The 27,659-nt window shown below is 43.6% G+C and overlaps 1 protein-coding gene across 3 annotated transcripts in view; it reads left to right on the top strand.

Moving 5' to 3' along the window:
* The window catches only part of LOC130521490 (protocadherin-15-like), a 103,678-nt gene that overhangs the window by 28,465 nt on the left and 47,554 nt on the right, over positions 1 to 27,659 (top strand). For all 3 annotated transcript variants that reach the window (XM_057025103.1, XM_057025096.1, XM_057025088.1), the window contains exons 3-16: positions 4,012 to 4,026; positions 4,439 to 4,504; positions 9,255 to 9,415; positions 9,682 to 9,837; positions 12,795 to 12,914; positions 13,073 to 13,183; positions 15,980 to 16,150; positions 20,255 to 20,363; positions 21,286 to 21,398; positions 21,772 to 21,978; positions 23,458 to 23,592; positions 24,747 to 24,896; positions 24,993 to 25,084; positions 25,477 to 25,578. In XM_057025103.1, the coding sequence (XP_056881083.1) occupies positions 4,012 to 4,026; positions 4,439 to 4,504; positions 9,255 to 9,415; positions 9,682 to 9,837; positions 12,795 to 12,914; positions 13,073 to 13,183; positions 15,980 to 16,150; positions 20,255 to 20,363; positions 21,286 to 21,398; positions 21,772 to 21,978; positions 23,458 to 23,592; positions 24,747 to 24,896; positions 24,993 to 25,084; positions 25,477 to 25,578 (1,708 nt within the window). The remainder of the gene's footprint in view (positions 1 to 4,011; positions 4,027 to 4,438; positions 4,505 to 9,254; positions 9,416 to 9,681; positions 9,838 to 12,794; positions 12,915 to 13,072; positions 13,184 to 15,979; positions 16,151 to 20,254; positions 20,364 to 21,285; positions 21,399 to 21,771; positions 21,979 to 23,457; positions 23,593 to 24,746; positions 24,897 to 24,992; positions 25,085 to 25,476; positions 25,579 to 27,659) is intronic.

Genomic DNA, 27,659 nt, shown 5'->3' with positions numbered 1-27,659 from the left:
TGTACTGATGTGTAGTTTTAAATCTATCCTGAATGGAACAAACGTCTGCTACGACACCTTCATTTGAACCATAATTTGGCTGTAATTAGCAGATTATCTCGTACATTATCTGAGTGTTATACAAGGTAGTTTTCTGTGTCAGCTATACTGTGTTTTTCTTCTCTTTTGAAGACGTTTCGCCTTCTATCCAGAAGGTTTGCACAGTTCTGAGCTCGCTGGGGACAGAGCTTGAAAATATAGCCCTTGTTGACCATAAGCATGCTAATGGCCCTAAGGTGAACGACCCTACCAATGACCCTGCCACTCGACTCTCACGTGACCACCCAGATCATTAGCATGCTTATGGTCCACAAGGGCTATATTTTCAAGCTCTGTTCCCAGCAAGCTCAGAACTGAAGAAGCCTTCTGGATAGAAGACGAAAGGTCTTCAAAGGAGAAGAAAAACAGTCCAGCTCACACAGAAAACAACCTTGGACAACTATGATCTGGTTGGTTGAGAATCTACACAGACATCTGCAGATTAGTTTGGACAAATTTGCATTAACCTGCAAACCTTGGAACAGTGTGACATACCGCAATGGACAACACACACACACACACACTGGACAACTGCCCAAGGTCCAAAGTTTATCTACAATATTAGACACACTCTGAATTTCATGTCAGGACTGGCCTCTTTTGCATTCATGTCTCCCGTTCTCATTTAAATATCAAATATTATTTCACTGGGTAAAATGAACTGGGTTGTAATGAAATTGAGTTAGTTAGTTAGTTAGTTAGTTAGTTAGTTAGTTAGTTAGTTAGTTAGTTAGTTCGTTAGTTGTTAGTTAGTTAGTTAGTTAGTGTTGAATAAGGATACCGGTCAAAAACAGCGAAAAAACTCTTGCTGGTACATCTGTTTGCTTGTTTTAAGCCCACCTTTAAAGCAAAAGTAAACATAATTCCAGCATGTTTTGGCATCAGCGATCGCTGGGTTTTCCTGTTTTTCTGCAACCAAGCAAATATCTAACAGATGATTACAAGGAGCATGAAACAGAACAAATGTGGCACCATAAATTTTTGATTAAATCAGCTTCAGGAGCTGACGAGAAAACAAAGACTTACTGGGAATCTGGAAGCTTGCTGAGTGGAGGAGAGGAGAGGAGAGAGAGGAGAGGAGAGGAGAGGAGAAGAGGAGAGGAGAGGAGAGGAGATGAGATCTTGGCTTATTTGAGTATCACAGCTGTTGAATCTGCTCCTGATTCTGTGTCTCTGTGTTCTTTTCCTCCTTTTTCTTATCAACATCTGCACAGGCAGATTGTTCTTGTCTTGTCAACATGTTGCAAACACACAGATGCAAATCTCCATCAAAAGTAAGTCAAACTTGGCAAGTTCAATTTACATGTCTTTATACTCAAACAAATATATTTTACTGATGAGTGGAAATCTCAGTGTCACAGCTCATGAATAAATCTGGAACACAGCATGAGGACAGTCTAATTCTGCTGCGTTATTGTGATCAGGAGCAACTTTGTCCCAGTGGAAGACCAGTAACCAGTGGATGCCAGTTCAGTACGCGCACCACACACAACACACACACACACACACACACACCACACACAACACACGCAGTCACCCATTCCGCTATTGAGTTACTGACTCAGCATGTATATTTTATAGGAACTCGAGCATGGTTGGCTGGGTCAGGTGGATGTAGCAGTGTGAAGAGGGAACTGTTCCCTAGTGTGTGCTGGTTCCTCGGGTCTTCAGTCAGTCCTCCTAGCAGACAGCATTTAGATAGGAAAGACATTTCAGTTCTGATACTGTCAGTATAAAACCTCATCAGAGATCCGGCTCTGCTGAGGTCCACATCTTCAACACAATAACCTTCACCCTAATGTTACAGTCCTCCAACAAGCTGTTTGTCACCCTGACAGAATCTGGGCATTAGATATATTTATTCAATTACTCATGCACAAAGTCATTTCAGTAATTCTTATTTTTTTTCTCTCCAGAAACTTTCAAAGAGGAGCGTGTGTAATTAGTGCATAAAGGAGGTGAAGGATCCGCTACCTTCCTGAAGAGAACTGGGCTTTAGAACCACACACATTCAGTGTGGAAATGTTGTTTGAAGAATGAGCAGAGCATTTGCATTTGCAATTACCTCTTCAGCCTAAACCTCCTCCCTTGTGTGTTTTAACACAGCCACGTTTGAGTCATGCGGAGGAAGGAAATGACTCTAACACGTGATTTAATTTAGCAGCGGCTAACGATATTTGGCAAGTTAATTCATCTCCACCCAAACACATGGAGGGATTCAGCCCGACAACCTTTAAATGTATCACAAATAGAAACTTTAGATGCTATTCATTTGGACTTGATCTGTACATTTTTAAGCAACTTTTGTTGTCCTGGTAACAGATTGGGTTTATTTGTCACTTACGAACGTGCCACGCAAGATGGACAGAAGAGGGAGACAGATGAGGAGACAAACGGGAGAGACGGGCGGCCCCAAAGACGGACGAGGACTTACACTGGAGGATAAGAAGCAGCCGTGCAGGGAGGCACATCTGCTCACGCTGCTAACACACACGCCCATGCGTGCACGCGAGGCTACTGTACCATGCTTCATTAGTTTATCTGGATTGCTGACATGAGGTGTCCCAACCAAGATCTTGGAGGGTATCAAGCAATCAGATAATTACCATGAGTCCCAGCACTCAGCCGATCAGATGAAGATACATGGTCAGACGCTGTCCAAGCTTTAATCTTCCCAACTCGTCCCTCCAGCGTCGTCTTTTGATGCAATTTATTGATACGGTTCAGCTTATGGCATCAAAACATAAATATTGCGAGCAGCTATCTGGGCTGGTGAAGCACACACCTGCACAAGCTGTCAGGGGGTGTTTAACACTGTAGCCCTGTGTGCTGCTTTGGCAGCGTCTGACCAGTGCATCATTATTCGAAAACATCATTAAAACATTGGCTGAATTCAGAATCTCTCATTAAACCAATATATGTCTTCTTCCTTTAGATAACAGCTCTCCTCCTCTGACTGTTTAAGATGATGAAGCAGATAACGTAGCATAAAGATGCAACAACTGGATAGCAGCAACTCTGAAGACCATTTATGATCATTTATGATCTGATTAGAATGGCGTCCAAAAGCAGAATCACATTCAGATTAAAGTCTTCTCAATATTGCTTGATAAGCTGAGGCGAAGTGGGCCTTCCTTGTGTCATGTTCTTCTATCATTTTTCCACCAGCTCATGCTATGATGCCGTGCTACTTAACCAGCTTATGCCGTCTATCCTACGCACCCTGCTGGGGAAACGGGTCCAGTTGGAGCACACTGAACTGAACTGAGCTGAACTGCTTAGTGGAGATCTGAAAACAGGACAATATTAACTGTTGTTAAATGCTAAAAGCTAACTTTTAAGCAGTGTAGACTTGTAGTTCCTGCACATCCAAAAAAGCGTACATTGTGAGTTGCTGTTGCATGTTGCTTTCCAGTTTTGACTCAGCATAGATCGCTAATCAACCTTTCTGTGCCTCCTCCTCCTCGGCATGACAAATTAAAAATCTAACCATGTTTTACACCAAGATACAGTAATTCTGAGTCCTACTTTCTATGTCTGAACACAGAGGAACATCTCTCATAGACGCATGAAACAACGAATCTATGATGTCATAACAAAAAAAACAGAAGAGGCGATTATCCTTCCATGAACGTTGTCAGCTAGGTGGGCAGCTATCCATCAGAAAGACAAAATATGTCTTATTTTTGTTCATTTCCTCTAAAGGGGCCACATATGCATGTATCTTGGGAGCACAGAAGCTGTGCCTGGTGTGACTAGAGGTGGAACATACATGCGTATACAGGGATAAGAGCATTCTGTGTACTATATATCTCCCCACTTCTATTGTTATGTTGCCTTTTAAGGTCCAATATTCAACACATTTCCTTCTGTTTTTTCCTACCTTCTCTTTTCTCCTCTCTCCTTCCTGCTGGATTGTGGATATTTCTACAGATTGGCAATATGAGGGTAAAAAAAAAAGATCTCCGTCGTTTTTCTCTCTGTTTGGTGTGTGTTCCGTCATTGTGCCAGTTTATTAACCCCACTGACCCCCTGAAGATGGCTGCAGGAGGTCACACCTGTCATTACTGCAGAGAACAGAGCTCACCCCACGCGTCCAGTCATTCCTCCTAACCTCACCTCTTTTTCCGCCACATTTCATTCCAGCTGAACAGTAGAGAGCGAGTTTAAAAAGGCGTAGATAACTACCAGCTTCCTGCTTTTCTCCTGTGTTCTCCTCTCTGTTGCTGGTCTGCACTCCCTCTCATTTGTGTACATGCATAGAAAAGGCTTAATGTGTGGCATCATCCATATGATTTTTGAATAAAGGCAATAATACTTGCTTAATACAATAAATCTTCTTTCTTTTCTCACTTCCCAGAATGTAAACTCTCCCGGTCGGGTCCTCCCGCTACCATCGTCGCCATAGATGAAGAAAGCCCTAATGGTAAAGTATGCCGCTATTCTGGTTCCAGCCAGTCGGACTTTAATCAGATGCTAACCACTGTCCAATGAGATGAGCATCTGAACACATGCTGCTTGGTGCAGCATGAAACCTGCGCTCATTAGCAGTCACCGGGTCACACTGTCTGCTCTCAGTCCTGCAGGATTGGGACGCGTTCTCAATCCAAAGCTGGACTTTGATATTAAAAGTCTACTACTGGCAACATTTCCGGATGCCGCTGCACCCGAGTGAGAAAATACTTGAGTGCTGGTATTTAGCGCTCGCTCGGGTGATTCAAAGGTCATTGTGTCGATCCTGGGGCTGTGTCTACCTGTGTGTTTGATTATTCCTGCCTGTGAGTTCTGCCTCCAGCGTAAGAATGAGCGTGTGTGTGTGTGTGTGTGAGTGGATGAACACAGACTGAAGTGGTGACAATCTGTTTAGCATCAGCATGACAGGTTCATTTAACAAGCAAATAAACACATTTCCCAAGATAACTCCAGCATTGTTATGGCCATTCTTTTGTTTTATTTATTTATTTAGTCATTTCTTGTTTGCACAGACTCACAGTAGTCTGTTAAAGGAATCAGCAGGTTTGGAGAGTTGAGGTAAAAACAGGAATTCCTGACAGGCTGCCAACTTGACCCAGCAGAATGTTCGGAGTCTTTTTTAGCCGAACACCAAAGGATGAGTTGCCAGTGTATTTTTGCCTCCTTTAAGAGCTTCAGCGCTAATTAACGGCTCCTGATTTGATGGTTCAGCCAGAAAGTAGAGAGTTGTGTGCTTATGAAGTTCAGAGGAGGTTATTTGGAGAGGAATCACATTTTAATTGTTGAGTTTAATCCTTCCTCTGGACACGAGTATATTCAGGCTTATGCTGGCTTGACTGAAAGCCACTAAAACTTTATGTGGGCAGACAAACGTACACAGCAAGTTGGTCTTTGTGATTAACACAGCCTCTTATCTCCATCCTGTGGTGTAACGTTCAGAAACAGAAACCTGTCACAGTGTTTGCCTTTTTGATTTACCAGCAGAGTTTAAACGGTGAGACCTGATCGCTCTAATCCAGAGTGACACAAAAAGAGATTAGCGTTGCACTGACAAACAGAAAAGAGAGCTGAGCCTGTTCAGCTGGCATAACCACCTGTGTTGATAGCTTAATGCTTCCCATTAGGCTCTCCATCCACTTACTTCCCCTGTTTTCTACGTTGTGTCTTCCGGTATATTGTTCTTTCTAGAAATGCACATCAACTTCATATAGGCGATACGGTGCAGGATGTGCAGGTTTCCAACCCTCTCCTCACTAGGAATGAGCAGAACAAAACCTTTTAAGCTTGCATCCACCTCAGCACAAGAGCTTTACCATGCAGCACTGTTTAGTCCACATGGTACTGGAGAAACACGTGTCCCTCCATCAGAGCTAAATAAATCCTCCTGAACCATGTCTGCACTGGTCCTTTCTAGATTTTAGGTGACATTAGAAGGGCTGTGTACAGGATTTAAAAGAGCTCACTGAAATTCCTGGCATGCTTTGCGTTTGTTACATGAGCACCTTCAGATCGGCCTCTACTCTCAATGTCAGCTGAATTCATAACTATCTTCAAGCACATTGAAGTGGGACATTAATGTTATCTAAGGACGCTGTCAGCCTTGTAAAACCTTTGGTCATTTTTTATGTTTTTTAGTTTGAGAAGTCTTTGATCGGAACTTCTTAGTCCCGCCTCCTTGTCATGTCTGCCGCATGACGATGTGATATTAAGCTGGAGTTAAAACTTAAAACAAAATGCGCTCAGTTACTTATAAGAAAACCAACCTCTACTCAGTCTGTGGGGGGGTATAATGCCTTAACCTCCTTCGCTAGCTGCACACTTGCTTGTGTCCAACTGCAGTAGGGCCACATGACAAAACCAGCAGGACCAGTGAGGCCACACCCGCTGCCATGTGGACCAGCGCTTTGTCTGAAATGAAGCGCTCATTTGCTGCTCCCTGCTGACCACAGAGGGAGCAGAGTGCACTGTCTACTGAACTCAATGATAAACTCAAAACCCTTTCTCAGACACGGAGCCGACGCGGTTAAAATGGTGTCATAGCATCGCATAACGAATGCGTACCAGATCGACTGGGCTGTAGCTTCCGTCGCTGTTGGTTACCATTATTTAAAAATGATCTGCAAAATATTACATCGTTTTAGTCTGAGCTGTTGATGCGCAGGGAGGCTGGTTGGACACTTTCATAGAATCTGGTTTTGTTTTTCCTCTGCAGACGGGCTGAGGGTAGCGTAAGGTTGTTTTTCTTTATCTAATGCTCCAGCGTTACAGTAAAATCCTTCCTCGGTGTTCATAAAGTAGGAGATGACAATATGTGTGCAGGGGGTTTGTTGTGAAGGTGCCTGCAGGAGCGCAAACATGCTCCTGTGCCTCTGGATTAATCTGCCTGACAGGGCGGCAGAGGAATAATTCAGGGTTGCTGCTGCTGTGTATGAATAATACTGTGTGAAATGTTGTTGCAGATTTAATAGAGAGTCTAGCTCGAGGGTGATTATCTTTAGGTTGGCAGAAACAGACGTGAGGAGAGAAAACATGTCGAGAAGAGCGTGACAAGCTACGTAAACGTTTGTATTCTTTCTCCTGGGAAACATCATTTAAATATCATCAAGGAAAAGGGTGACTGGAGTTAGTGGAGAGGAGGCAGCCTCTGCTCTTGTGCACACGTGATCTGTTACAGGCTCCCAGTGTGAAGGTGCTACAAGCTCAGGATGATGTTCAGGTGTTGTTGCTAACAAGCCGTCTTTAACCAGGCCCACCACACCCATACCCACACCCACCAACTGTCTTCTTTTTACTATAAATGCTTAAACACACAGCTTTTTATTTCCCCCTCTCGCTTTTCCAAATAAAATGGAAATGTTCCAAATAAAATGGAAATGTTCCAAATAAAATGGAAATGTTCCAAATAAAATGGAAATGTTGACTGCCTGTGGCATTTGTTAACAATATGACATCGTTACAGGAGTTGATTTGGTGGATGTGCCCGCGCTGGTTGGCAGCAGATTCAAACTGAAGCCTTCACAAACACGACAAGGTCACTTCCTGTCTGGCCAGGCAACAGGAGTGGTCACATGACCTGTGAAATTTGGAGGTTTTGCATCTGGTTATAGTGCCTGTGATAGAATTGCCACACCCACCATTAGAGGATATTATTGTAATATATACCACAATAAAGATGTTTTAATTACGTCAGTTTTGATATTCCGAGCTGCTTTAAGATATCTTCAGAATAGAAGATTAGATCAAGTATCTAGATGTTCCTGGATGAGAACTGAGGGGAGCAGCTGGTTTCATCATCCATTCATTATGATGCTCATTTCCTTCCTTCAGCCTAATGAATAAACATTTGCCCTTGAATTAGATCAGGTCAGATGGCAGATAAAATCCATATTTAACGCCATTCTTTGTTTTTCTCTTGAAGTGTTCCTTCCACTTCTCTTTGTTGGAGAACACTTTCTCTTTGTGCTGCTCTTGCTCCACTCAGGCTTCTGTATTCGCCACGCACGTATCAATTCCATCTGAGGAGGGCTGAGTCTGGAATCCCATTAGAAGGAAACGCAGATGTGAATTCCATCAGAAACAGTCACACTAGGTTCACCTACTGTTTTTTCTTGTAATAAAACCAGTTTTATTTAATTTCCCAGTTTATTTGTCATGGTTACCATGGTAGCCCAGAAGGCCATGACCCAAATTAATGTCTGCTAAATCATGTGCTGGTGTCATCCAGCCTGTGTGTGTGTGTGTGTGTGTGTGTGTGTGTGTGTGTGTGTGTGTGTGTGTGTGTGTGTGTGCGTGTGCGTGTGCGTGTGCGTGTGCGTGTGCGTGTGTGTGTGTGTGTGTGTGTGAAGCAGCTTCAAGAAAGTGCGTCTTTCCTTCCGTCCGCTCACAAGAAGCACTGTGATCACTGACTGGATCGATCAATAGCGAACACCCCCTCCTCCTGATTTAATGCACGTCCTTAAGAGAGTGCAGGACCAACAACGTCCTTTTATCAAAGACACTGGCGTTATGTGACAGGTCGTTGCTGATTGGTGGCGGGAATAAAGCTGTTAGCCAGTAGGACAGGTGACGCAAGCAAAGAGTTGTCTTGATCGCCAACTTGGTTACAAAGATGGAGAGTTTTTTATTTTCTCAACTGTCAACTGTAAGTTGTTTTTTTTCAGCTGGACTTTCACTGAAAACCGTGAGACCCAACGAACCCTCCATCAGTCTTTTCAGTCAGGCATGCTTTTATTTTGAGAGCTAATTCAGACAATGACAAACAAATACTTTTCCTTAAATGGCAATTTTCATGATAGGAAAACCATTCTGTAAAACATCTGCTCACATCTGTCAGGATCCACTCGAGTAAACATATTTAAGTTGTTTTTTTCACCCAAATTTTTTAAGTGAGTCATTTATTGGTTCCATTTAAAGTATTTTATATCTAGATTGTACTCTGGGTTTCCAGGTGCTGCAACACAGTTGGTAGAAAAGGACCCAGAGTGTCATCTGCTGTATTCATTAAATTCAACTACGCGCGTCCTCAACTCTGTCTGTGCTTTCACTGCCCTTGACCTTCCCTGCAAACTAAATCTAATTACCAGCAAAGAAAATGCAGAGATTTGGTTTTTTAACTGCTAAAGTTCTCTGCCGGGGAGGTTGAATCCTTATTTAGATATGTTTCTCTGCTGCCTGTTTAACCTTCGAACTGTGCTTTCACTCAGGAACCCTGTTGGTGGAAAACATGCAGATAAATGGAGTGGCTGAAGGTCCAGATCGCACCATCTCACTGTCCCTGAGGGACAACTATAACCACTGGGTGATCTTAGAACCTTCGAAACAAGCACTTTACCTCAACAGCACAGGACGGGTTCTCGACAGAGACGTAAGACAACTGGACATGTTCCAAATTTGGATATTTTCTAAACCCATTCACACTGAAAAATGCTTGTACACTTGGATTTTAGCCATGTCAAACTAATAGTATAATAAGACCTAAACTATAGAATAATGTAGAGTAGAGAAAGTGTAGAGGAAATCTGACATGAAGACCACACAATGACATGCTGGAAGACATTTCTGGACCATCTTTCCTTATATGGTTTCACTTGTTTTGATGCTATTTTAACAGGAGTCTTCCTGTCTTTCCAGCCTCCCTCTTATATCCAGTCTATTGTGGTCCAGGTTCAGTGCACCAATGAGCTGGTTGGCACTGTGATTCTACACGAAGTTCGCATCGTTGTCCGAGATCGGAATGACAACGCCCCCCGTTTCACACAGCCCCGCTACTACGTGGCCGTGAGTGAGGTAAAGCTAATCACGTCCATCCTCCTGCATCCTCCTGTGTCAAATCAACTGTGCCTCCAAGGAAAATACAGAGAACACACTCTGTTACACAAGCTGCTCCTGCTCAAATTCCATCTGAAACTTTTCATCCTTGGAAACATTTAATCCTTAGCATCCATACCTAGCTGGTTTTGGGTTCGGGTTCATCTAGATGGTGTTTGTGTGGTCTCCTCAAAGCTTTCTGCCACAGTACGAAAACTTGCACAATAGGGTGTCTGGAGACTCATAATTGTTTGTGTGTGTATCATGCTGTCGGTTTTGGCTCTTAAGTCTCATAAACATTAGCTGTACTCACAGATGAGCTGTAGCATGTAGAACACGGCTGGAGCAGCTGGAGACTCAGATCCTCTCCTTAGGCAAAACCTAAAGCTGTTTGCTGGCGTTTGTTAGCACTTGCAGGAAGAGTTGATGGTGGCATCTCAGAACTCTCACCTGATTTCCTTGGATTCATGTCGTCCTTGAACTGGATCAATCCTGGCAGAGAAGTGTAAAAGCTTTCAGAAGCTGTTCTTTGGAGCTATTTTACTTCCTGTTGTGATTAGTTGTCCACGCCTTCCTGTCTTTTTACGCACTCATTCATTCTAATTCTGCAGCTCTAAAACTAAACAGGCTTTTTATTTATGCTGCACCAATGTTGATTCTGGACCTGCAGGTGTGACAGTGACAGATATTCTGTCCTGTCCTGAGTCAATATTGTATTCACTGCAGCAGGATTTTTCCCATGATGCCATGAGGGTCATGTGGGGCTAACAATGCCTGCGTTACATGCTGCATATCCAGATGATGCATACCGGGGTGGCAGTGTTGCATAATGTAGTGGAATCTGAATCAAAATACCATTGTAAATGGAGCTTTGCTGTCAGAAAAAAGTTGAAGGGCAGTGGTGTAATAAGACTTCTGAATAGCAAAGATCTAAATCTGTGCTTCACAGTCTTCTACAATAGTCCCACAGTCCGGGGCTGTAGTGGACAAGCAAGCATGGAACCTGCTGCCAGAGCAGAAAACTCCAGCAGAATATCTCATTATGCTGTCTTCCACAGCCTGTCCAGCCTAATCTTTCTCCCTGTATCTGCTCACTTGGCCCCCTCCCGTTCTCAGTTTTTGCATTTCCTTCCACACCTGCCGGCTCTTCTCTCCTTCCAACCTGGCTCTCCGCTGCCAGCGCTTCATTAAGCCGTCTTTTCCAACCTCTCCACCTTTTCTCTACCACATCTCAGATCTTTGATTGTCCTTCCTCCTCCTCTACGGCCCTTCTCTTTCTCATTATTCCCACAGAAATAATTACTTCCTCTCAATTCCCAGCATATTTGAGAAAACTTTACATATAATATATAGTTTCTGGGCTCAGCCAAAATAAATGTGGAGGCAATAATTTTAAATTGGTGAATAGATTTGCTCTGATCTAGGCAGTAGGTAAGATTAATGTGCAAGGTTGCAAATAAAAGACAGCTCTATTGTCTGAGCAACTTCTTTTGCCCCCTCCAACCACGCAGTGCATTAATGTTCATTCAATTTAACGAGGCTGTTGTTCACCCTTAATTATCCATTGAAACTTGCATGAATCCTTCTGTTATCAACAATTGCTGAGGGCTAGAAGTTCAATCAGACAGACTGAAAGAGGAAACATGAACATTTTTAAGTTATGTGTTCACCAAGGACAAATTAGTCACTCTGGCTGTTTTCTGAAGTTAGCAGTGGCGTCGTGTGTGTGTGTGTGTGTGTGTGTGAGGCATTGATAATTATTAAAAAGGACAATGTGAAGCCTCTTTGCTGCAGCACCTCAATGAAAATGAAAATCAATACACAGTTGTTGTCTTGAGATTAGACTTCTCCTTGACAAGTAATCATAGAATGCAGCAGAGGTGATGGTTGACAAATTCTATTTGTTGACGGGTTTAGAGATTTTGTCTCTCAAAAATAAAAATCTTTTATATATCAAGCTTCGTACATCACCTAAAGTTGCTGTCTTGGACTGCAAAGCTGAAGCTCAGAACAATTTAGAATAATCTGAATTGCAGATGTTCTGTCTGCACCCTGCCTGTAACGTTAGATGGACACCAATGCATCCTTGAATGTTCTCTATGTGTTATTTTAACACAGAAGGACCCTGTGAGCAGGCTAACGTCAGTTATCAAAAAAGCTGTCACCTCTGCTAGCTGGTAGCAAGAAAATGTGAGTTTCTGTAGCCGATATAATTCAAAGGGTAATGTCCAGGTAATGCCTCTTTTAATTTTTAACATTGTGTTGAATTGCAGCCCACTACTAAAACAACAAAAACGAGGAGAATCAAACATTCTCTCATCTACACTGTAGATTGACAGAGTGGATTTTTATTTGTGAGTGAAAATGTATTGAGCCTCTTTTCTGAGGACTGATGAAACACCTTTGGCAGGAGTTAAGCCTCAGGTCTTCTTGGGTTGAATGCAACAAGCTTCCTGCTCCCGCATTTGGGGATATTCCTTCATCCTTCTCTGCAGATCCTCTCAGGTCAGGTTGAATCAGACCATCCGTGGACATATAAGGTCGTCACAACGATGGTTGATTGGGATCAAGTCAGGTTTCTAGCTGGTCCGCTCAGAGCTTTCACAGAGTTGGTGTGGCTCAGTTTGATCTGACCCTGGGTCATTTAGGTTATAATAATAAAATAGGAATCATGTCAAAGTCAAACTGTGGCAACATCTCAGAGACAGTCAAGAGAAACAGAAGTCCAAGAATTCAAGTGTCCTGGCAAACACTCTGAATACTGATGCAAAGTGAGGTTCTAGTTGTGGTTTTTTTTTTGGAAAAAAAATCTTTATTTTCACTGTCATCCTGGGGTATTGAGCGTAGATTGATCAGACAAGACTTAAGATCCACCTCACATGAACAAAAGATGGTTGCATGTGGAAACCGATTGTTATTTCCTCTGTGTATTCCAGCTGACCCCAGTGGGAACCACAATTTTCTCTGGATTCTTTGGGAACAATGGAGCAACGGACATCGATGATGGTCCCAATGGACAGATTGAATACACCATCCAGTACAACCCCAATGACCCAGTTGAGTATCCCTTTCACCTACGGTAAACTAAAGAGACTTTTCCCTTGTTTTGTTGAAATGGAATCACCAAGCCTCATATTTACCTTAAAATGTTCAACCTAAATCTTGGTAGACGTGCACTATTTTGTGTGAGTATCATTGTGTGTGTGTTTTCCAGACAACAAACAAAACCTTTGACATTCCACTGACACTGTTTGGCGCTGTTGTACTGAGAGAAAGACTCAACTATGAGGATATAACACGCTACCTGGTCATCATCCAGGCAAATGTAAGTGGGTTTGTGCTGTAGTGTGGTGCACTAAAGATACACTAATGTGTGTGTGTGCGTGTAAAAGGTTATTATTAATATACAGTCAGAGTAATAAACCTCTTCAAATGTATTTATTTCCATTATCCTCCTTTAAAATCCTGATAACAGCTTCATTCTTGCTGCCACTCCTCTTGTGTACTTTTCCACAGGGTGCAGAAGCCCAGACCATAATACCATAATTGAATCTCCACCTTGTTTCACTCTGGCTGCAAAGTGTTCTCCTGCTCTTTCGCACACATAAACACAATGATGAGTTCATGACTTTCAAAGCAGGTCAAAGGTTTAAATGGGTTTGAAAATACATGATAACAAGAATTATACTTTAGCCACGTGAGAAGAAGATTTTCTGATATTAGCAACCCTGGTCTCATAGAGCAGCCAGTGACTAACACCTGACACTGGATGATGGTCTAAGAGCTCTGTTTGTGTAGCATGGTCTTTCTTCACAACCTTTGAAGATGTGTCCTCTGGCGTTCCCTGTTCATTTTCCCTGCTAGCGTAGCATCTTACACACTGCTGTTACCGTGCGTGCTGGATTGTCTCAGGGGCATCTTTGCACAGCCTGCACGTTAGCCCTCGCCTGGTGGGGTAGATCCTGGGTTCTGAAGCTCTTCTCTAAGCCTGTTCCTGTGCTGCCATGATTGGTGCCGTCTTTCAGTCTTGCCTTTTCCGGCCACTGGTGCAATCCCTAAATTACGGCTGGGACGTGTCATCCAGGGGTTTGTCCTCTCATCAGGTCCCATCAGGTTTCTTTCTGCCCAAGGTATTCACACAGCAGCTTTTCTCTGGGGGCCATCTTTCTTCTTCTCATTGATCTCTGTTGTCTCATCCTGGGTAGTGGCTCTGATGCTCGCCAGTCCTTGGCCTCCCTCTTTTTGCCTCAGGGTGCTGTACTTGGAGTTTAGCAGTTTGAGGCGATATCGTGTCTATATATGAGTGCTTCCATCTCCTTCTACGGCCAGTTTATTATACCAGCAGGGTATCTGATTGTCACATCTGCTCTGCCAGTCAGGATGATCCATTACAACTGTCCCTGTCTCCCTAACCCTCAGCCCAGTCAGACCTGTTTCCCCTCTACAGGATTTTTCGTTGGCTCATGCCCAACTGTCCAGTGCTGGTCACCGGACTGATTTCCCATTTTTGACCCTGTCAGGTCCTGATCTGCCTGCTCCATCCCAGTCCCAGTCCTGATTTTATGCCTGACCTTTGTTTGATCCCTGTCTGATTCCCATCCGCACTGATTCCTCAGGAATGTTTTCCTTTGGTACTGGAAATTACCGTTGAAATTTAATAGTGGACTTTGATCGTTTGAGATTTACTTCCAATATATGCTGCCGTTTATCCTGGTAAACAAATTTGGTTTGATAAAGTTCTGTACCAATTTCCGCTCAGCTGTTTGTGTCGATGCTGATGTTGATGATCCAGACCTTATTCAGCTGACTTCTTGGCTCTCTCTGGAGGTATTTGACCTCTCAAGGTTGACATTTGCCTGTGGGATCCCAAGGTACTTGTAGCTGTCCTCGATGTCAGCAACAGGTAGTCTGCCTTCTTCAGACCTGACTACCTCTCCACTCTGGCTGTAGATCCTGGCGGTGTGAGCTAGTGAGTTAATGTCTCACTCACTCTCGGAATACAGCTTGATGTTATCCATATGTTGGGATGGCTGCCGGTTGCCCCTTTTCACAGTAGGTAGCCATAACCAGTCTTTTTAGTGATCTAGGTGACCGCTGAACTGTGCCGGAGTCCTCTTGATCTCAGACACTTTCAAAGGGTCCTTTAGTCACGTGTGAGCTACAGGCGTCCCTGTCGTCAGTCCTGGCGGGACTGATTGCTGTTTGCAAGAGAAGGAAAGAAAGCTTTTGTATCTCAGCGTTGGTCGTTGCTGCCGTCACTTCTTCTATATGTCTCATCTGTGCGTGGAATCGAGACGGGCCGCGACATTAGAAACTAATAATCTGCGTGGACACTAGCTGTTTCCTGCAGGTGAATTCTATTCTTCATGCATAAATATTCCCCTTACCCATTAAACTACAACATCAGTGCAATGTGTCATATGGCAAAACTATGGCAAAACATGCACCCTGCATCTTTTTCAGCTGAAAACTTAATATATAAAATTTTAGATGTAAGTTTATATAATTTCTACATTATTCATATGTATGCTGTGTAATAGCAGCCAGTTTGTAAATTAAATTAGCCATTGTTTAAAAATATACATACAGTATATGATTTTTAACGTACTGATTGTAAACTATAAAATGAAAATATGACAGTTAAAGTATGATGCAAAGGTATACTGAGTGGTTGGTAGCGTACATTAGTAACTGCTTCATAATGACCAAATAAAACACCTCACGCTCAAATAACTGTGCATTTTATTCAGCCAAAGTCACACAAAAAAGTAAAAGTTCAGATGGTGCTGCATCAGCAGATGTATTTAAAGTTGTGATAACTCCAAAATTAGGGGGGTGTCCTATGTATGAAAGCCTATAAAAAATTCAAATCTTCTTCACCAGCTGACAACCAGTCACCCATCATTGAAGATTGGACTTTTTTGTGGCCCCTCGGTTGGAAAGGGCAAGAAAATAGGATTTAACCCAGTTGTGAGATCAGTTCCAAGTTTGTTTTAGTCATGATGTATAAATAGAGATGAATATTCAACGTTAAGCAGAGGTGGCCTGAGAAAGCAGAAAATATTCATACGATCACCATCTTATCCAAAAATACATGAAAAATCCCCCGCTTCTCTTCCAGGACCGTGCCCCCTACCCAAGTGAGCGGCGTACAGCCACCACCACGCTCACTGTGGATGTGCTGGATGGCGATGACTTGGGTCCCATGTTCTTACCGTGCACGCTGGTGGGCAACACCCGAGACTGCAGTCCCATTACATACAGAGCTAACGTGCTGGAGCTGACCGAGCCGGTGAGTGCGTGAACGTGTTCAAGTGCTGGAATGTTCAAAATGTTCATCTCATTTATTCAGGTTTTTGTAAAACCATGGTGTGTGTCTATAGTAGTGAGGTTCAAATAAATGTATAAAGTCGTTTGGATTTCACTTGGGTCAAGCTTCATTTCCAGACTGACACAGTATTTAATGAACACAATAACATGTTAATTAAAGATTTCCAGAAGCCTTCGGCTGCTTCAGCAACATAATTGAACAAAACACAAGCTAGTACTCTTAATTATAGTCAGATTTTACTGTCCCATCTTCTCATTCTCATCACTCATTACTATCAATACTTTAGTCCACAGTTCAATCTTTAATAGGAAAAAACCCAGGAGAGCCAGACTAAGCTGAGCGTGTAGGGACGGACCAGCAAATCACACTTTCAAGGCAAATGAACTTGCAGCAGAGAGCATCAGCTGGCTGCTTCCTGGCCTTTCCATTAATCATTGAAGTATTCACAATAAAACCTCTCAACCAACCACCAACATCCGTTTAGGATGAGCCTAAAGACTCCACATCTCAGGTGGCTCATTTATATAGTTAACAAACGATGGTTTAAGAACTTAAAAAAAGTGGAGCAATATTGCTTCATTCCTGACACAGATCTGTTGCATGGTGTCATTTCCAAATGGTGTGTATTTATGTTTACACAACTGTTTATGTCATGTTGCATTTCAGTCTCAGGGAATAAGCTGATGTTGTTATCCGGCAACTTACCACACTTTGTAAATGAGACAATGTTGCTGCGGGCAAAATCCTCAACCCTCACAAGTTAGCAAAGCATTCATTTCCTGCCCCCCTCTCTCTCTCTCTCTCTCTCTCTCACACACACACACACACACACACATACTTGATGGTGACAAGTCAGCGATGCATTCATGCCTTTACACCCCTCACGTTCAACATTTATCAGTCTCAAGCCAACAGAGCAGTCATGCCTCACAGGACTTACCGGTACTACCTTATCTCCGTGTTTCTGCAGAGATCTTTGTCACTATCACACACACACACACACACACACACACACACACACACACACACACACACACACACACACACTTCAGTTCTTTTGCTCCAGACACACTTGGGGAGCTCTTTTATCTGCCTTTTCCGTTCACCTTTAAACACACACTTCCATGAATCCATGAGTAAAAGAAATAAAAAGATGAGTGAATCAACTCTAATCTTGGAGGAACATGCAGATTCTTCAGACCAGCTATTCACGCATGGCGTGCACATCTTCTCCTCTCAGAACTTTCAGTCCCTACATTAAAAACATTCTTCAAACTACATGTGCTTGAACTTCATGATTCTGCTTTCAGGTGATTCACATTTTGGCTAGACGTCTCTAATGCTAACGCTACCGATGAGGTGCACTCATTTCAGAAACGTTCCTTTGGGTCACAGAGCAGCCTGTGTTTCATCCTTGGAAAAGTTAATCAACAGATTAAATATTACCTGTGCTGATCACCGTGAACAATACAGTAACAATGTCTGCTGATTTAATAGATGCATGTGTTTGCCAACAGACTAATATCACTTATTGGGTTCACCTCAAGACACTCCTCTATATTCCATGCACATGTCTCCCTCAGTGAACCGTTTCATTAATTAATTATGTTTTGAAGCCAACCAGTATCAGGGCTGCAATATGTTCTGCCGATGCAGATACAGTTTCATTAAGGGTTAAATCAAGCTCTCAGACTGTTACTGAGGAGAAAACTTGAGGGTCTATTCTGTGGCTGAGCCCAGGAAAAGATGATGGTTGAAAGGTGAGACAGTGAAACCACCATAATGGTTTCAGTTCTAATCAGAATGATTATACACAGCCTGGCTAAACAAAAGTTGCCACATCTATTTAACTAAGCAGATGGGCAAGAGCTTCCTATTGGATACTTAGTGCAAGTGCAATCTTCTTTCAGCTGGCAACTTCAACTGATACAATAAGTGTCCTCGTATTTCTTAAACAACCAGTCAAAAGACTGTGACATCCTGTGTTCGTGGAAATTATGTTATACAGTTTGAGAAGGATGAAATTATTATTAAAAATCCTGAATGATCGTGCTTGGAGATCACGTTTGCTGAAATCAAACTGTGGAAAAACACCAGTAGACCTCAGGGCTGTGTATAATAGTGAAAGTAAGAGCATTTCCACATGGAAAGGGAACTCAAGAGATTGGGACTGAACAGCTGTGTAGCCTTAAGGAAACCGCTAATCAGTGAGGCTAGTCGGGAAAAAAATGTTTGAGTTTGCTAGGGAGCATAAAGATTGGAAGAAGGCCATGTGGTCTGATGAGTCCAGATTTTCCCTGTTCCAGAGTGATGGGTGCATCAGGGTAAGAAGAGGGGCGGATGCAGCAATGCACCCATAATTCCTAGCGCCTCCCGTACCAGCCTGCAGGGGCAGCTCTTTGATGTGGGGGTTCCTGCAGTTGGTGAGGCCCAACATTGTGTCTAAAGAATGAGGTCAGCTGACTACCTGGATGTGCTGAATGAGCAGGTTATTCATAAAAATGGATTTTTTCTTTACTGATGACACGTGCACATTCCAAGATGACAATGCCAGGATTTATCAGGCTCAAATTATGAAGCGGTGGTTCAGGGAGCATGAGGCATCATTTTCCCACATGGATTGGCCACCACGTCCAGAACTTAACCCTGTTGAGAAGCCTTGCGCAGTGGTCCCATCCTCATACAACATCTTGGTCAAAAAGGAAAAATGAGCGCAACACTGGACGGAAATAAATCTCGTGAATTTGCAGGAGCTTAGCGAAGTGCCACAGCAAATTTGTGCCGTAATCAAAGCTAAAGGAGGAAATAATAGAGTGTGTGACCTTTTTGTTGGACGGTAATTTTCTTTTTTATGGCCAGGCTGTGTATAATAGATATAAAGATAGGACAACCTCAACTCCAAACATGCTGCCTCATTTAGATGTACATGTAAAATACAGCGCGGCAACCGTGCACAGATTATTAAAGCAGTAAACAATGCTGCCTAAACCTGCCCAAGCCTTCAGTCCGATGTTCTGTCAGACTCACATCGATTCACTACAACTTACATCAAAAAGAACCAAAACCAGCCTGTAGACTTTTTTGTCACATATTTTATACATACATATATTTCTGCTGTGTTAACAATGATGGATTTAAATTAAAAACAAACACTAGTGAAGCAGCAGAAGCCTTTGGGGACATTTACCTTCCTTTATTTATATCTCGTGATATAAATAAAGGGGTTGGCTCTGGGATCAGCCATCTGCCTACGCTGCTGCTGCTGCTGCTAAGTTGCTCTTAGCAACTCTAGCAACTTTAGTTGCTCTTGCTCTTTCCTGCTCTTCAGCTCCGCAGGAAACAGTCAGAGCAGTTTCACTGTCACCAGGTTGGCGTCGTGCTTCCTGATCCTGCAGCGTCTGCTGTCACAGCCGTCTGACACGAAACCTTCAGAGTCCGGCGGCCCAACAGCCGTTTGACACCGATGCTCGAGCCTTGTGTGTCTGCTCAGCCGTGCGTTCCACTTTTCTACTGGAACTTTCAGGTTGTCTACACTGACTGCCATCATATACAACCCCACCCCCCCCACACACCCCCGCCAGCCCTGGTGCCTGGTGGCACCTGTACTGGACATATCTATGGGATGTATTGCCTGTAAGCCCCCACTAGGCCCAGGGGTCACCAGCAGGCCTGATTGCCGTGAACAACCAGTAGTTCGACCCAACCACTCGGGCTGCCACAATGTTTTGTGTGGAAGATGCAGAGAAAATGCACAAACTTGTTTTTTCTTGCATTTGGGCATATCTGAAAACTCTCTAACGTGTATATACTGTATACACACACACACACACACACACACACACACACACACACACACAACACACACACACACACATATATGCTGTATATATATATATATATATATATATATAGGTACATAGCTTTATGAAACCTAATGAAATGTACTGCGAGTGAACAGAGGATGGAGGGGTTCCTGTCCTCTGTCTGCTTGGTCTGATAGCTCCTCATGCTGGTTAGCTATGATACTCCGTGTGATCATTATATTCCGCTTTGTCCCATTCCTAGAATAAGGTGAATCCCCTCAACGTGACTCCGCCGATCCAAGCTGTGGACCAGGACAGGAACATACAGCCTCCATCTGACAGGCCAGGGATATTATACAGCATCCTCGTCGGTAAGTAGGCTGGGACGAGCAGCCTGGACAGACATTTAGACGTATATGTGCAGAGATACGGAGCATTGAGCTGCAGCGACATCAGCTACCTCTGAATGTCTTCCTCAGTCCCCCACGAGTACCTATTGTCAGAAACTATTCCTGACAGCATTTAGGCATCACTGTAGGACATCCTGATTGCTGTTTGAAATTTGGAAGCAAATCTCGAAAAGTCATTACTGTTACTTGTGAGGATTTGCATGGTCTGTTAAAAACGCACCGACATGACCTGGCAGGGGCTTGATTACATTTCCCAGCCCCCTGCTGTGAAGCTAATCTCCTTCTGTGAAAAGGATTATGAGAGACTTTTTCACAAAGGGGAGGAAGGAAAAAATATATCTGCTGCAACAATTCCAGAAATTGAAAAATGAATTTCAAAGCCGCTGAGGACGAGACAAAATAGTGTAAGATCAAGTGACCTTCGCTGGACGAAAGGGTAGCGGCGGTTGGTTGCTGCACAGCAACACCCAGACGACCAGCATCCGGTCTCGACTGGGGGGTGGTAAAGCCCTTCATGCAGACTTCAGAGACCCTCTGAAAGGGGAGACATGCTGTCTGCTCCACAGCTGCTGTGTTGCTATTCTCCTCTGCTGATGTCCTCACTGAGAACTGCTGCATTTCAAAGTTCCTTGTACGAGTGGTGCAGCGTATCACCACCTGTAGAGAGCTAAAATGAGAAAACTGGGAGCAATAGCCAGGCCTCTCTCCCCCTCACTGTATCTTTTATAACCCCCCCTAGACGCCAACCAACCTAACTTATATTGATTCTGAAACCAATCATGGCTTACCTTCAAACCCAAGTATACAACCTCTGGATGTTTCCTTTGGGCTCTGCTCTCTCCATCTCTCCATCTCTCCATCCCTCCATCTCTCTCTCTCTCAGGGAAGCCAGAGTCCTATGCAGAGTATTTTAGCTTGAACAGAACGACGGCGGAGCTCCTGCTACTAAAGCCCATCCACAGAGAACTTCACATCAGTTTTGATCTAGTTATCAAGGTGAGAAACTCCTCAACTGGGAACGTATTGGGAATTGTAAAACGCTTGTTTAACCCTGACCGTGTTGGCCGGTCTATACGATGTAGGCCAGGAATTCAAATTTCCTCTCAAAAAATCAACATTTGGCAGGAGAAATCGGAGAGATTCAGCAGCATGGATTACTATCAGGGAACGTGAATGCAACACAGGAAAGGGCTTAGAAAAGCTTAAAAAAGGGAACAAGACAAAGTCTTTCCCAAAAGGATGGAGCAACGCTGGCTAATTTATGCGTTACGGGCTGCAGCAGGAAGACGTGGCCTCTGCAGCTGCGGTCTCAGGACCAGAGCTGAGGCTTCACAGTCAAAATAATCGATCTCTCTCCTCCACCCTTCAGGCAGAGCAGGACAATGGTCACCCCTTGCCAGCTTTTTCTAACCTCCAAATCGAAGTTCTGGATGAAAACAACCAGGCGCCCTACTTCCTGGAGATGAGTTACCATGGTTACGTCAATGAAGCATCGCCAGTGGGGACTACCATATCAACCAACGCAAGCCTCTCAGCGCCGCTGGTCATCATAGCGCTGGATAATGACGTGGAGGAGGTGAGCAGCCCCACAGGTTCTTGATAAGAGGTCCGAAAATTAATTAAATAATAGCTTACAAAAATGGTCTTTTTGGCTCAGCTAAAATATTTTTGCTTTACTTCCTGTATGGCTGACAACCAATCAGATACCTGAATGCATCCACGTGCATTTTAATAAACGTATTTATACTCTCTTCATAATAAGTTCATGCTGTTGTTTCAAGTCAACATTAGAGCAGACAAACATACATCAGCGCGTTACTTTCTGCTGCTCTAACGACCACTTTTACAGCCGCCACAGTCGCGCTGCTTCAGAGCTAAAAGCACGTCAGACGTGTGAAGAGCGCGCTTGTTGTTGTCGCACATCAGCTGCAGTTTGGTGGCTTGAACAGAGAGGGAATAAAGAATCCCGATTCCTTTCAGCCCGTCACTGCGTTCTACTCAACCTCTGCTTTGTGCGCGCTCGCCACGTGTGAAGTGTCTTGTCTCCACTCCTTCTGCATCGTAAAACCACTTTTCTTTCAAATTGCCTCTCAATGATAATCTGAAAATTTACAGAGGCCGGAATGTTGTTTTCCAGTTCCCAAGAGCTTTTTTTTTTGAAGATGTACCACAGGCGTTTCCACAAAAACAAGCTTTGCTTTCTCAAAGAGCCTCTCAGCAGGGCTTAGCCAGTGTAATAACGTGCAGAGCATGAATTTGCCGGATTTATCTACTGAGCTCATTTAAATATTGCTAACCTGGTCTTTCCTGCAGAAATAAGCACCAACAATCATGATTAGCCCTAAATGCTTTTATTGGCTTCCATCATTTTTATTTGTGAGTATACAGCTGAATATGGCTCTCTCTTTCTCTCTGTGCGTGCACGTGAGTGTGTGTGTGTGTGTGTGTGTGTGTGTGTGTGTGTGTGTGTGTGTTTATTTATGACTCAATAACCTCACTAGCTACATCAACAATATTATCAGACCCCTTCCCTGCTGAGCCAGCCTTATCTGGAATGAGACTTCACATGCACATAAAACACACAAATCCACACTGTCTCTTTCTCTCTCTCTCTCTTACGCACGCACACACACACACCCACAAGGTGATTGTATGGGTAAATGTCATGTGAGGACTTGAATGAGGATTGCCTCACCATCCTGCTCCCTCTCTGTGCCTCTTTTTTTCCACAAACACACACACACACAAATTATTTTACTTCTAGCTTACGTCTAACTCCAGACCTCCAACCCTGACTTTACCTAAACCTCAAGCTAAGCCCAATCCTAACCTTAAAACTCGCAAGTCTAAACCCTCAAATACACCTCTGAGGTTGTCAGGGCTGGAAAAACTGTCCTTTCTTAACAAAATGTGCATCGTGACTTCAAGGAAATCTGATTTGTAATCTTGCAATTATAGATGTGTGCGAGAGAGACGGGGACAGCTGTCTCAGAAGAATCAAACTATCACTGTAATGTGTGTTCCCCTGCGCGTTCCTCTGTGTGTTCCTCTGCAGACCAGGGACCCTCAGCTCCAACTGGCCCTGGACCTCTACTCTGATGTGTTCTCTGTGTCCACCTCTGGGATCAGGAGGTACCTCACGCTGCTACAGCCGCTGGACAGAGAGGCCCAGGACTCCTACACGTTCACGGTAGTGAGGAGCTGCGGCGTTTGCGTGCATTGTGCGTGCATGGAGGGGAATAAAGTCTGACTGCATTTGAATTGGTTAACCTCAGTCATCAGAGAGGAGGTGGATAGATATAGAAGTAAATAAACAAAGGTGCACAGGAGAGGACGTATGGAAAAGGAGATGAGGGTAGGCACCTGCACCAGTTTTAGAAGCCTCATTTCTTACATAGGATGGAGGATGGAGAAGGAGGGAGGCAATGGAGTGAAGGTGAAGGAAATGACCTTATAATCAGAGCAGAGAGGATGGGATGGACATCATGGATGTGTGACTGACTAGAAGGTCTGTCAAGCATGAACGCAGCAATCTCATGAATGTTTAGCTAATAAGCTGTTCTAATGCTCCCTGCAGAAATAAATGTAGGAATGGGGAGCAGAGACGAGCTGATCTGTCTCTCTGTGCTCACCATCTCTTTTCCCATCTTGGGTCGCCTTTTTGTCTGCTTTCTTTCATAATCTCATTTTTTCCCCTTGCGTTTCATTGTTACGCTATTTTGTATTTTATTTCAGCTCAATTTTAATCCCAAAGCTTTGTTATAAGGAAACAACAACGCTACACTTTACTTCATACACAACCGCGTTTAGCAGCCCAGTCACATCACGTCGTCTTGTTTGAATTAAAGCTTCCCTTTGTGTGTCTGCGCAGCTATTTGGAGTTCAGAATGGAAGCAGCTTTATACTGATTGTAAAGTATAGAGGTGTATGGCAATCATCATGAAAGCCTTGCAGGAGAAATGAATGTGGGCGATGAGAAATGGAGGATGATTTTCATTTAATGATGAGCATCAGGAGACGGCTGCAATCTCAGAACAAGGTTCTGAAGCTCGAGTGGGTATGCAGTCTGGTTTGGGCTTGGAAAACCAGTGTCTTGGAGTTTAGGAAGGGTAGAGAAAGAGCCCCCGGTCCCAAATGACACCAGCGCCTTTTAATTAACTATTGCTGAACATCACTTTTGGATGAGTTGACAGTCAGTCACCCAAAGAGTAATATTAGTTTAATGAGGGTGGGCTTAATGCAATTTTTAAATGTATTATTTTATTTTCAGTGTCACAGACAGAGTAGCACATGTTCTAGTGCAGGGAAAATACATCATGCTTTTTTTCTTGTGTATTTTTCCAGCTTTTAGCATCTGATGGCGTCCAGCAGAGCATTCCAGTTCCTGTGACTATTACTGTGTTGGATGCTAACGACAACACCCCGACCTTTGCTAATGTTTCCTACAGTGTGAACCTGTTCACTGACATAACACCTGGAGAAGCTGTGATCCAGGTATACACCATCCTTTAATTACTGACTGAACGTGGCACTTTAAGAGTCTTGAATAAGTTTGAAGATAAATTATTGAACATTTTTTGTTTCTTCCAGCTGTCGGCCGTTGACTCGGATGCGGGCCCCAACGGTCAGGTCAACTTTCGCATCTTAGCTGGTGACCAGGGACATTTTCTCATCAGCACCAGGTAAATAGAGGAATAGTTTGACACTTTTGGACTTGCAAATTCTGCAGCTGAAGTAGTTGTCTAGCCTAGCATAAAGTGTCAAGGGATTGAAAATGGGATGGCTTTCCAAATCCGAGATGAAAAACAGCTCCCAGCAAATGAAACGATTGTTTTCATGTGGAGACACAATTTCCATGTTGTTTGGAAGACGGCTGACAAGTGACAAGTTGTTGTTTGAGAAGACTGACAGGAAGTCAACAGGGACAAAACTCTGTCTCTCACATATTTCACATATCTCCAACAACGTCAGACTTAAATAGATCAGTCTGGTTAACGAATCAACGAATCAATGAGGAATCAACAAGACGAATGAATGAATGACAAATGACTCAAATTTCCCAACGTTTCCACAGTACGGGGGTCATCACCGTAGCACCGGGTGTGGAACTGGCCATGGGCCGCAGCTACGCTCTGACTGTAGAAGCCTCAGACAACGGGGCCGTTCCTCACAGGCGGTAAGTCTCTCCATCAGCTTGTCTGTCTCGGCCCCGCTTGGCATCCTTTCCCCCTTTTTTGGGCTGTGCAGATTTGTTTTCGTCCCCGTGTGCGACTATGAACGTTATAGATGATGGAAAGCTACAGGCAAAGCCGGGCGCGTTTGAAAGATAGACAGGACTGATTTTGGGAAAACACTCCTCGGCACAGATGATCTGATTATTTGTACTTAGCCAATTGTGTGTATTGATTTTGCGGTGTTGAATGTGTGGTGGTGATATATCAATAAAAATAAATGCACAACGGGAGTGTGCAGATGCCAGTCATGTGTGAAACCCATTATTATCCATTCCCAAGTGTGTGTGTGTGTGTGTGTGTGTGTGTGTGTGTGTGTGTGTGTGTGTGTGTGTGTGTTTCCAGCCGCTTTCCCAGCACGCTTATAAGGTTGTTACCTAATTTAAATACGCATGTCCTACTTTTTATTTCCCTCCTAGTTTCCAGTTCATATATTCCCTCTAAATTAAACCAACACAAAGGGAGCTGTAAATAAAAGAAATAAATAATAGAGAAGCTGCAAGCGTCGGAGCTACAGCGCCAGCCCGAGAAGCTCGCTTTGCTCCTTACACAACCTCGTGTCCAACTGCGGTTCTCTCCTCAACACCCCGCTGCTCTTAGACATGTTGGCCACCCCAGCTGACAGTGCTTGAACCTGAATGTCATTTGTGCTCCGGCAATTAAAACACAATCTGATGCTGCAGAAGTGTTTGCTGCGACTGTAAATCTTTAGGGCATCTTTAAAAGACAGGGCAAGTTAATGTGGTTAAGGCTGAATTAGCTTGATCAGCTATTTGTGGTCAAATACCTGCTTTCACCAATGACTTTCAGGTCCTTGAATGACCTGAAATCATGGTCTGCTGGACTGAAATGAACACTGACATGCAATAGAAACCATATCGCTATATTTCACGTCAAAAACCTCAATTTGAATCTTTTTCCTGCTTTTCTTTCTTCAGTTGTGTAATCTTCATTTGATTTGCTGGTTAGATGAGTCGTCCGGTCTGAGCCCATGCAGATATCAGACTAATCTCCAGTGATTTATGGGAGTTTCTCTCTGAACTGAGAACATCAAAGTGCAGCAATACAATTTTAAATGGTCACATCTGATGCCTGACAACTGCCAGGGAGCGAGTGAGCGGTCTGGAGTGCAAATGCTGCTGCAGCCTCACTATTGTATTCAAAGTTTGGTGAATTATCAGCATTTATGCCACATGACCAGTCACAGAGGTGTAACTTCTGTGTGATCCAAGCCAAATCAATCGGAAAAATGAAACCCACGTTTTATAAAAGAGGACGCTGGAACTGGATTTATTCTAATGGTTTTATTTTGTGGGGTTTGTTTGTGCTTTATTCAGTCTTTGACACGGTGGGAAACCATAAACGCTCAGTGGTCTCCAGCTCCACTCTGAAGCTGCCAAATCAATGCAGAATATGAAGCAGCGTAGATCAGGCTGCTGTGGGTGATTGGCTAACGGATTATACCTGAAGTTCCCAAGAAACCTCATCACAAAACCGCCCCTGTATAACAAATCAATATCTATCTGTGTTACCTGGTTAATTATACCCACTGGCCAGAACTCAACTAAAGCCGTGCTTCCCTGTTGGCATTCTAAAATAATTTTTAGCTGTTTTGGAAATGATCAATGCATCTCAAAGCCTTTCTGCTGATGGGCACCTCATAAAACGATCACAGAGTTGGGTCAACACTTAAAAACAGCCCTAATTTTGCTGCACCACATGAGAAAGTGAAACTGTGCTAACGGAATTTCCCGTTTGGACCCGGAAGCAAAATCGAGCCCCATAATCGAGGTTAGGCAGAGTCCTTTCAAGGTCCATTGATGGGTCCGATCTGGAGAAGTGGCCCACTGCGATAGAGCCAGAATAGGCAAAAGGCTCCTGTGCTATGCAGATCAGGCGATGTCTCCAGCATTATCCACACTGTGGAGCAGTCAGGGGAATTTATGTCCAAATCATCGACATTTATAGCCACTGTTGTGGTTTTGAAACTAAATGACAGAGCAAATGTTTCAGTTTTACCTACTGA

This window comes from Takifugu flavidus, chromosome 1 (assembly GCF_003711565.1).
Source record: "Takifugu flavidus isolate HTHZ2018 chromosome 1, ASM371156v2, whole genome shotgun sequence".
NCBI classification, from domain to species: Eukaryota; Metazoa; Chordata; class Actinopteri; order Tetraodontiformes; family Tetraodontidae; genus Takifugu; species Takifugu flavidus.
This window is presented reverse-complemented; position numbering and strand designations above follow the sequence as displayed.